At 39.8% G+C, this 12,209-nt stretch overlaps 1 protein-coding gene across 1 annotated transcript in view; it reads left to right on the top strand.

Annotated features, from left to right (window-relative positions):
* Nucleotides 1–12,209, top strand: part of CSMD1 (CUB and Sushi multiple domains 1) — a gene marked incomplete at its 3' end in the record, with an annotated part of 1,481,492 nt that overhangs the window by 1,287,669 nt on the left and 181,614 nt on the right. Inside the window, exon 27 of the mRNA XM_080928326.1 lies at nucleotides 9,483–9,674. Within this exon, the coding sequence (XP_080784452.1) occupies nucleotides 9,483–9,674 (192 nt within the window). The remainder of the gene's footprint in view (nucleotides 1–9,482; nucleotides 9,675–12,209) is intronic.

Below are 12,209 nucleotides of genomic sequence, written 5' to 3' on the forward strand. Positions count from 1 at the left end.
TGTCACCACTAAAAGCTGATCAGGTGCTCATCTTTCACTATGAAACTCTGCCTATATCCTGACTTTGTGGTTCCAATTTTATTCTTCGTGTGTACTCAAACCTCATTTCCCAAAGAACAGTCACTTAGCTCTCATTCTCTGAGCTTCTGATGTTCAAATCCTCAGCTAGAAGAGACAGGAAACTGAATCCTTACTGCCCATGTGTTGACCCAGGATCAACACTTTGTACCCAAGGACTCTGAATTTCCCCAGACCTCTCTCTGGTCAGATGTAACTTAAATGGCTTTCAATGTAAATTCTTTTTGGGCCCACCAGCTGCAAATATATCTCCTTTCTCCCATAAGTTCCTAGAGCAAACAAATTCTTTTATGCTTCTGCAGAACTCTACCTATTATGAAGAACTAGTCTCCATGGAAACATAAGCTTGTACCTCCCCCAATGCGATGAGTAGGACTTGACCTACATATGTATACAAAAAGGACAACTCTGAGGTGGCACCAGTCCCAAGACTGTATAAGCCTGATACATGAAAAAAGAAGGAGCCTGTCTTGATGAAGGATATTAATGTGTATAGAAGAATATACCCAGGAGTATGTACACACATGTAAAATGTACATATTTATATATACTTATATACACATATATGCACATACCTATACTCAGATGCATGCACATATACATGTCTACTTATGCACATATCCATGTATGTACCCATGCAGGCACATATATACACATACCCATATGTGTTTTTGCAAGCACAGACATATTTACATATAGCTATACACATGTACACACAAATAAATACATGCACACATATATATGAACATATATGCACACCTATATCACAGATATGTGTACATGCAATACGTATATACATATCCATGTAGATGTGTACATAAGCATGTATACATCCATGTATGCATATACATAGGCAAATATACATGTACCTGTGTGCTCACAGATAAAATAGTGTTTTCTTCCAGACACCTTCCTCATGACCCCCATGTTGTACACTGCAAACTGTTAGCACATTCCTACCACAATTGCCATCTCATATACAAGAGATAAATTTTTTACTTAGTACTCAGGTTGGAAAGAAAATTGTGTGTGTGTGTTTCTGAGTGTGGTGTGGAGTGACACTATTTTATGTTTACACCAATGTCACAAGAAAAAGATCTCCATGGAGAACTACATTCGAGGGTTTTCAATAATGAGAGCATATTAAGCAGCCTATCGTCTCAATTCTTCAGCAGCCTGTGGATTGATTCCTCCACCCTCATAAGATACCACAATGTGTGGGTGACTGAGCCCCTGGTGCAACATGTTGCAATACCTGAAAATAACTGAGTGCATTTTCATACGGCCTTTTTATCTTCTCTAGATCTATACAATACTTAATGCAATGAGGTATTCTGTTGACAGTCATTGCATTGCACTGCGCCTGGAGAAATGGCAAAGCCAATATCTCTCTGTCTGTGTCCAACACACACACAATTATCAAGTTCATGGATACAGAGGCCATGAACATGGAAGATCACCTATTCTATGAATTTAGTCAACAAATATGTCCTAAATGATGGTGTAAAGGCATATATGGAAAAATTAATTCATTTAACAGGATGTGGCCCAAATTCTTAACATGTGTTCTAATAAAACAGAAAAATTACTTTTATATAATTAACAATTATATTTCACAAAGTCCCTAGGGCCAAATGGACCACCTAGTTAGAGATGTCTCTAGGGGCAAATTGCCTACCCAGCTGGGGGTTAGCATCACTGCAGCTTTTTGTTGTGGGAGAGCTCTACACTGTAACTGCTGTTAATTGCCAAAAAAAAATGTCAGCTGTGCCATACTCACTTAGAACTTACCTGTGCAGTCATTGCTCAACTGTGTGGGATGAATCTGTACTCTGTGGGGTGGCTACTGCTGTGTCTTTTATGGCTTGGAAAATTCTGGTGACCATGGCAAAGCAGAAAGGTGAGCATCACTCAGATCAGGACGTCACCCTTCCTCTAAGAGACTGTTGGGGAATGGATAACATCAGATGCATCCATTCCTTTTTGATAGTGAGAAGCTAGAAAGACCGAAACCCTCTCTGGTCTCATCTGGAGCAATCCAGCAATCCATGCTCAAGCAGAGCATCTGTGGTCAGGGCTTCTGACTTTTGAACAACGAGGTATGGCCTCTCCCAAGGAATATCTATCCTTAATGCAAAACAAAAGGGGAATAAAATGAAGTGTATTCCAAATATGCAACCCACATTTTTTTTTGGCTTTGTTGTAAATGGTTTCCTTCCTACTGCTTCAACTCTCCTGATTGCTTTTTAAATCCAATCTGGATAACCCTGTGTGCTTTTTATTTTTTATTTTTTTTTTATTTTACAATTCCAAAACTCTAGGAGTTGCAAGTACATTTCACTTGGACTAAGCCTTAGTGGAGGGTTTACTGGTAATCTCACATAATCCTTGAAAGTGTGCAAGCAATAGGAACATCCTATTAGGCACACATGGTAGCTAGCCTACTATACCTGCCCGATAGCTGGAAGTATTGAGAGTTATTTCGATTCAGTATTTCAGTGTTTCGTACAACACAGGCTGCATGCGAGCATGACTTTCCAAGGCCTCGGCTGCTAGTGATGACCCTGATTGCACGTATTCTAAGGAAACTCTTACTGAAAAGGACATCTTCAAAGATGCCTCAAACCTCTTACTATTAAACAATATTCTGGCAATTCACACATCCTCTGTGGGTCTTTATTTTGGAAGAATTTTAATCATTCTTGGTGTATGGAAATACGTTCTGTGGTTCTGTGCATTTAGAATATGCTGTTTATGACCTTGATATAAGCTGGTTTACTGTAGGACAATGTTATTCCTGCTGTCCTGCAGAGACATGTAGGGGATATCATAGGAAACGTGGACAGTGTTTGCTCATATTATTTCACCAGATTCTTTCAATTTTTACTAAAGTGTTATTGTCATCTTGATATAACCTGGAGTCACTTGGAGAACAGTAACCTCAAGTTAGAAACTGTGCATATAAGATTGGCTTAGGTAGGCAGCATTGAAAGTGATTGTCCTAATTGATAATTCATGGGGAAGGGCCCAGCCAACTAGTCAAGACTATGTGTAGGCTAGTGGCCCTAACCTGCTTAAGAAAGCCAAGAAAGCATGATCTAGAAATGGAGCTAGTAACCGGCATCACATTGCTTGAGTCCCTGCTTTAAGTTCTTCTGATGATGACCTGTGACCAGGAAGTGTAGACCAAAATAGTTGTCCCTTCTCTTAAGTTAATTTGATTATCATCTGTATCATGGCAACCGATGCCAAACTAAGACATAATTGTTACCAGAAGTGAAATATGATGAGTTGACCATTTCATATTATGAGAGGATTGTGGAAGGGTTTTGAACCCTGGGCTGGAAAAGCCAGTGAATACTCACAGGTTAATGAACTATCATTCTTGAAGCTTGGACAATAATGTGAGAGTTGGACAATAATGTTAGACTCTGAAGAACCAGTTCTTGAAGTTTCAGTGGTATTGGGACTTTCAATGTGTATTTTTGTTTACAAATCTGTGGTTTCTTTCTGGGTCTGGATAATCCCATTTCAATTCTTTTTCTAGTTCTATCTAGCTGCTTGATAATTTTATGTTTTTTTTTTTTAATGGCAGCGTAATACTAGATTGTATAAATGCACCAATGTTCTTTATTCTTTGGGTGAGAGACATCAATGTCATGTCTGAGTTCTGGTTATTATGAATACAGCTTCTATGAACATAGCTGAGCAAGTGTCTTTGTGGTAGGATGAAGTGTCCCTTGGGTATCTGCACAGGAGTGGTGAAGCTAGGTATTGAGGTAAATCAATTCCCAATTTTTGGAGAAACTGTCAAATTGATTTCCAAAATTCCTGTACAGGTTTGCTCTCCCACCAGAAATGGAGTGGTGTCCTTAACAGCATGTGCTATCACTTGTATTCTTTTTAGTCATTCTGATGGGTATAAGATAGAGTCTCAGAGTCATTTTGATTCACATCTCCCTAGCAGCTAAAAGTGTGTGGAATACTCCTCTGTTCCTTAGCCATTTGAGATTCTTCTGTTGAGAATTATGTCCAGATCTGTACCCTAATTTTAAATAGATTGTTTGGTTTGTTGGTATTTTACTTCTTGAGTCCTTTATGTTTTGGATATTATCCTTCTTTTAGATGTGGAGGTGGTGAAAAATCTTTTCCCAATCCTCAGCCTACCATTTTATCTTTTGGACAGTCTTCTTTGTCTTTCAGAAGCGTTGCAGCTTCATGAATTCCCATTTATTAATTGTTGATCTTAGTGCCTGAGCTACTGGTGCCTTGTTCAAGAAGTTGTCTCCTGTGACAATGCATTCAAGACTGTTTCCCACTTTCTCTTCTATAAAGTTGAATTTATACTCACTTATAAGAAGATATAAACTGTAAAGGATAATCATGCTACAATCCACAGACCCAGAGAGGCTAAGTAACAAGAGGGCTAACAAAGGATATGCATGTATCTACCTAGTAAGGGGTAATAGAATAGATTTTGAAGGTGGACTGGGATTGGGTTGGAATGGGAAGAAGAAGGATCAGGTAGGGTGGTAGCAGAGAGAGTATAAATAAAGACAACTGAAATGAAAGGGCACTCTAGGGGTGAGCTTAGGAACCTACTGCAATGCGAGCTCCCAAAAATCCATAAGAGTGTCCCTAGCAAAGACTCATAGTAATGGGAGATATGGGACCATTTCCTGAAACCAGGTTTCAGTGGAGGTATTGCAACACTGACACAGCCATAAAACCTTCAACCTACAATTGGTTCTGCCTGCGAGATGTGCTGGGGTAAAGGTGGTACAGAAACTTGTGAGTCGTCAATCAGTGATTGGTTAATCTTGAGACCCATTCCATGAGAGGAATCCCATGCCAAATATCACATGAATGAGCAGAAATCAGACTCCAGATAGCCCAGTAAGATAGCATAAAAACAAATATAACTAGGAAAAAAAATCAATGAAATGATTTCTAATGATCAATCTGCTGTACTGGTAGACCAGAGCCTAGCACAATCCTTATCAGGCATATATGTTATGGTTGGGTAGCTGGGTGTTCTTGTAGAACTACTAACAGTAGGAGTAGGGGCTGTCTCTAACAGTTTTGCTTGATTTTGGGTCACTTTTCCTTCTACTAGATTGGCTCATCCGGTCTTAATATGAAGAGTTATGCCTAGTCTTATTATAACATAACAGTCCATGTTTGGTGATATCCTTGGGACACCTGCTCTTTTCTGCAGGCAACTGATGCAGGGTGGATGTGGGTGAGAGGAGAGGGGATATGGGAAATAGGAACTTGGAGGAGAGGCAAAAGTAGAAACTGTGGTTGGAATTTGATACATGATAGAAAAAAAGAAAAATCTGTTGTTTTTGATCAGCTAAGGCTGAAACATAGACTGTGATTTACAGGAGACCAGAGTATCCCTGGGGTAAAAGTCTTCTATAAAGTTGTTCCTTGAAGTCAGTGCATAGGAGCTCTTGTCGGGGGAAGTCACAGTTGAAGTTTAAGCTGATAGTTGAACTCCGGAGTATATAAGAATCACCTACCTTGCCCTTGAAAGCACGATAGATAGAACACTGGCAAGAACAAGGTGAATGGCTGAGGTCAGGGACTGTGTCAAAAAGTTCATATCCCTGAAGTAGGACCAAGAGCCATTGATAAATGGTTAGCCTCTGCCACAGTGGAGAACCCAGGACTGAAATCTTCACATCATAGAGCAGTGTCAGGATCCCTGAAGAGGGTTCAGGTCAACATCAGTGAAGTTGCAACCTGTTGCAATGGAAACAGGAAATACTGGAGATTCCAGGACCAGTAGACAGCAACAAGGATAGCAGCGTGTATGGAATGAGGCCATCCTGATGGTACAGACAAACTGTGTGTGCTACAAATAGGCAAAGCTATATGTCTGGGGCTCCAAAGATCGTGAGTGAGATGAAGGTGATAGACCTTGTACTATTTATACTGCTAGATTTGGGGTTTACTTTTATCTGTTTGATCTTATGTCCCAGATTTTCCTTGCAATAAAAAAAATGTGTAGTTAATTTTATGACTTTACATGAGCCTAAAAATAAGAAATCTCAATTTTAAAAACAATGTATACATATTAGAGGAGGATGAGAAGACTGTGATACAGCCATGTGGGCTGGAGAGAGGGTTCAGTAGATAAAGTGTATGCACATCAAGAACAAGGACCTGGGTTCAATTCCTAGCACCTCTACAAAAACATGGGCATGGTGCTCAATGCCTATAAACAAAACATCTTGAAATCAGGATAGGAAGATTTCCAGAGTCTTACTGGACACACTGTGTAACCAATTAGTGGGCTACATGTTTAGTGAGAAAAATTGTCTCAAAAATTTGAGAATAATCTCTGGCCTCTTTAGTCACATATGATGGCACAAATAACCTCATACACATGAATGTGCACAGGCAGAAACATACACACACACACACACACACACACACACACAAGGGGGGGGAGAAAGAAAGTACAATATAGCAGAATTATAGATCATCTTAGCTTCATGTCCAAACATGACCTTCAGAAGTACAACACTGAGAAGTGGAAAACAATGTTCTAGCAGAGTTGTTTTGTGCCTGTGTGTAGTAGAACTCATAACAGCATACATCATTGATCCTTCTGGGCATTTACTACTGGAAGGCAAAAATAGCAATTAACCAGAAGAACAAAGAATTATAGAGGAACATAGAGAAAAGTCATTACTAGAGCATTGGAAAAGATAGACATGACCCTGTGCTAATACCAGTGATGTGTGTGTAAAGGCAGGAGTTCACTATGCTGGGTTTGCCTTGCTGGAGATAAACAGAAGCCTGTGATTCAATTGCAGTGGGACCATGTGTGAGAATGGTACTGATGGGTAAGATTGCTACTTGCAGCCTTCCCCTAACTCTAAAAGGAAACGGGACCAGCAAAAGCCCAGCTCTCACAATGCCACTGCTCATATTTCATCTAAAGATTTGGCTATTAACTTTGTTTTGACTGAGTAATTAGTGTGGTTATTAGCAAATCACTGTGTGAGTCATTAGGCTGTAACTGCATCCCTCTGAGCAGAACTGTGATCTGATGTGGTCCTGCCCTCAATGGGGTCTTTGATGCTGGCTCTAGTACCTCTTCATCCCTACTCCCACCCCACACACCTCTCTCTCTCTCTCTCTCTCTGTGTGTGTGTGTGTGTGTGTGTGTGTGTCTGTCTGTCTGTCTGTCTGTGTGTTAGTGTGTGAATGTCTATGTATCTCAGGGCTCCTGTCTATGACTAAACAGTAACATATTCTCTCTGCTCTGCCCTAGTGCCTCTTCATCATCTTGGAAACCCCTTCAACCATGCAGGTCTTGGTTGTTAGTTTTAATTTTTATACATTTGAGACAAGGTCTCTTATAGTTCAAGTTTGCCTCTTGAACTAACACTATGTAGCTAAGGTTAAAACTGAAATTTTGGCCTCCTGCCTTTATCTTCAGAGTGCTTGGATTCCAGGCGTAGGCCATCATTCTGGGTTTACGTGGTGCTGGAGATGGAACACGTGGCTTCATGCATGTTAGACAAGTATCCTACTAAATGCCTCATACCCATTCCATACTTCACACTCCTTTAAAAAGTTTGATCTTCTAATTTTTTTATTTATGTGAATTTATTTGACTACTCGTGAATAAATATAATAATATATATCATACACACATATAAATGTAAGTAACACATTTTATATAGATATGTACACACACACACACACACACATACTCACACATGCACAAGGGTGTTATAAAATTCACTGCAAATGTAAAGGCTGCTCATTAATCCACAAACCTTTGGATACCAGGGTGGGTGGGGCAGGTGTGCACGCCTGTCTCTTGTTCCCTCTGTACCCTGAATGGATGTGTCAACTCATCCCAGCTCCTCAGAAGAGTAGTAATTTTCCATTGTCATCACCTAGGCAGAGGCAAGGAACAAAGTTCTCCTTAGGGGAAAAACTTTCAGTTTTGGGTGTTTGTGTGTCTCTTCTAATTTTCAATATTGCACAGAACACACTATGTCTATAGAAAAGGGAAGACACAGTCATTCTTTCCTTGGGCTGTTCCATGTGATGATGGGGTTCAGAACCTTAGAGTAAGTTCTGGCTCCTGCAGATTCCTCTTCCCTAGGTTGAAGAGAAAGGTAGCTGCTCATATGACATAATCTCAAGAGTACTTTGATGACTACCAACAGGGACAAAACACCATGCCCAGTGTTTTCTGTCCCCAGCAGCCTCTGAAATTATGTAAGGATGTTTTCAAACAACTTGTTGAAATTCTTTAACTTCCTTATTTCCCTTCACTCTCTTCACTTTCTTTTATCTTTCTCTTTCTGTTTCTGTGTATATATCTATGCATACATATGCATGGGCATACATGTTTGTGTGTATGTGTGTGTGTGTGTGTGTGTGTGTGTGTATGTCTATGTGTGTGTGTGGACATCCATACATTCTGCTAAGTCTTGATAATGTTATTTCTATTATTTTTATGTTTTCAGGGATGTCCATTTAGCATTGTATAACTAATGTATTGAGATAAATCTACTCATTGAACCTGGGGCTACCTTTTTGTCTAGACTGGGTGAGAAATAAACCTTCTCCACCCCTGTCTCTACCTCCCCAGCACTAGGGTTACAGTTGAGTGCCACTGCATACCTGGGTTCTTACATGGGTGCCAGGGATACAGAAGTAGGTCGTAATGCTTAGACTGACAGTAATTTACCCACTGGGCAATTTTGACGAGCCTCCTTTTTTCCCTCCTTCCTCCCCCCTCTTCAACCTCTCCACATTCCTCACTATTCTCTCTTCTGGTCTTTCTCTTCCATTCCTCCCTGTCTCTTCCAAAGATATATCTTCTGGTGTTTTCTAAAGACTACATGGCTTTAAAATGATGCAATTGATAGGTTTTCCTGGAATATAGTAGCCTGTGGATCTGTGGTGCCTTTGATCAGATGGACAGCTGGCCCACTTCTGCAGTCACTGTGACAGGTCACATCAGGGAAACTTTCCTCTTTCACTTGGAGTCTCCAGATTGAGACTACAGCTCTTTAATTAAATCATTTAAATTGTGACACGTGACTTTATAAATTGTTATTGAAGGGGCAAACTGAAGGAGAATATTTGTATAATATGTACTAAGTATGAAATGAAAAGGTTGTCATGTCGAATTTCATAAGTGGCCAACTTTCAATAACATTTTGGTAAAATTTATTTTACCACAAGCAGAAGCAAAGTGCATAGCTGACTCTACCCCCATGGAAAGACCCCCTTTTCACAAGCTCCTCAGAAACATTTGGTGCACTCAACCAACACTGAGTATTTTACCCTAGGCAGCAGCCACCCCAGCAAGTGTGGGTACCTAGTTCTCAGTCACCTGAGAGCTCGTGTTTGCTCTTCCGCAGCTTCCATTGCATCCACCTGCAATGATCCTGGGATGCCTCAGAATGGTACCCGCTACGGTGACAGTCGGGAACCTGGAGACACCATCACCTTCCAGTGTGACCCTGGATACCAGCTCCAAGGACAAGCCAAGATCACTTGTGTGCAGCTAAACAACCGCTTCTTCTGGCAGCCAGACCCTCCTTTGTGCATAGGTACTGGGCTCGGGAAATGGAAATGTCACGCTTGGAAATGAATGTGGTATATGCTTCAAATCTGCCTGCTAACCTTTTGTTTCTTCAGGAGGACATTTCAGGAGCTTCTCAAATGGCCTCGGGCTCTCTGAGACAATGCTGAAATTTTATTGCAAACCTTTATTTTATTAGATGAAATAAAGGATGTGGTTTCTTTAATGTACAGTAATTGACATTTATCTAACATTTTCTGTCCTTAATAGTTCTTATGTAAATATATATCAATCAATCCAGACTCAAAATTTTACATGGCTCAAAATTTATAAGCCTACCTCTGCTGGCCACATTTTTAATATAAAACACACCTCTGAGCAAAACCTACTATTGAAAAGCACATTCTCTTTTCGGAAGTATGTTCTTCTGAAGCATCTGTATATTTTAGAGAGAATTATAAAAAGCAGACATTCATTATATTGCCTTTGGGGACAATGGCAATAAATAATAAAATTATGTAAAATACCAATTAAAACCCTTATCCAACTTATCAGTGTAGTAACAAACTGCTTTGCCAGCTATGGTTGTAATAGACATCCAAGGTGATCTTTCATAGATAGGATTTTACGAAAATAGATTTTTTTCATCTAAAACCAGAATTTCATGTAAATTGCCCTTCATTCTGTTGAATATTTTTAACATAAAATACCAATTTGAAGTATTTAATAATTATTTCAAAATGAAATTTAACTGAATGTTATTTTTAACAAACTATTTGGCTTAGTTGGAACTTCTAGATACTCTGATTGAAAAAAATGTAGAATTCTATTGATCTGCAGCAAAAGGTGGTGGCGGGGAAGTGAGGGACTCTCTCATGGCCTTGAGGACAGATGGGATTCCAGAGCACTGTTCTCAGCATCTGGCCTCCAGAAAAGCCATCCTTGTTTAGTGGCCTTCTCTGGATCTTCAGACCCCTCAGCTGTGAGCAGTCCGCCTCTCTCGATGCTCACTCCATTAATGGGACTCTTGTGAAGCTTGGGATGTTTTTCAAGATAGAGTCAATGCAGCTGTCATTGTCAATCTCTTTTTTCCTTTGTGAGGGTCCCTGCAAATGGAGAGCTTCCCCTCCTGCCTTTTTCTCTACCTGTGTTTTTGTGTGCCCATGTGCTGGTTGTGTGTATTATGCATTGTTGTGTGTGCATATTTGTTGTATGTATACCCATGTTGTACAAACTGAAGAAGTAATTTTCTTCCATTTTATATTGTTAAGCTCACGGAGGAGGAAACCCTTAAAAGCAACTTTAAATGAACCTCTAAAGGCAATTTATCCTTTCTACATTCAAGACATAATTATAAAATGTGACCACTTTCCTAGCTATTCCACAGGCTTTGACATAAGTATCACTTATGTAATTTTGAGCAAGAGCTAAAAATCCCTAAGCTCATGGCAAAGCGCTCATTGTCCTTGTAGGTCTCAAACCACACAGGGCAGATGGAAATCATTTGCAAAAATTGAGTAGCCAAGTATTAGAGAAACTAGACATGCTTATACACATAGATGTCACATGACAAGAAGAGAGACGCTATCTCTTCATTCCACTGTGAGTTTCACTTCTCAGAAGTGAGGGTTCTGCCCCCTGCGGCCTATTGGCTAACCAGACTAGCATCCATATAAATCCTTCACTCAACCCCGCAATATTTTTAAACCGTGGATTTTATTAGAAAATAATTTATGTTTATTGCAGGTGTTTTATAAACTATGACAAAACAAGAAAGAAAAAAATACATTGCCTTTTAACCTAGAGATGCTTTTTATTAACATAAGCATTTACCAATTAAAGTCATAAGCACGTGTATATGTTCTTTTGCTTTACAATAATTGTGAACATACCCTGCCTTCACAGTACAAGGTGTTTGCGTGCTATTTTATGTTACCCACCAGATGTTTAGTGACTGTGGGATGTCTCTGAGAGTTTCTAAGAACCCCCCTCAAATCTATCTGAATATTCACAGCAATTCCATTGGCCATTAGCCATCTTTGTTTATTTTCTCTGACCAGAAACTCACAGGGTCGTTTTTTTAACCTTAGTGTATGAACAAAGACACATTTTTCTTGTTTTAACTCACATCTTAGGTTAGACATGGGTCTGACCCTTATCTTTCCATGTGATGACAGCTGTGTGATTTGTATGATGCAGGCTGGTCAGCTACCTTCCTATCCCTTTTCTTTGTTATCAATATGCTCTGCTTTCCTTGTGTGTACCAGCTCTCCCAACACTCCACCAGCCACCATGACACATATTTTCCAAGATTTGCTGTTAATTTCCTCAAGATTTCCTTTCTCTTCTTTTTTCTTTCTGAAGGTCCCATGAAAATGGAACTAATTTAGGGGCTTTAATACTTGAGCACTCTCTCTCTTACTTTCTCTGATTCTCTGTCTCCCTGTCTCTCTCTGTCTCTGTCTCTCTCTTTCCTTCCCTTCCTCCCTCCCTCCATCCCTCTCTCTCCCCCTCTATTGTATTGTGCATTTTATGTGTATATGTGTCTGTGTATGTATTGTAT

This window comes from Micromys minutus, assembly GCF_963924665.1.
Source record: "Micromys minutus genome assembly, chromosome: 14".
NCBI lineage: Eukaryota > Metazoa > Chordata > Mammalia > Rodentia > Muridae > Micromys > Micromys minutus.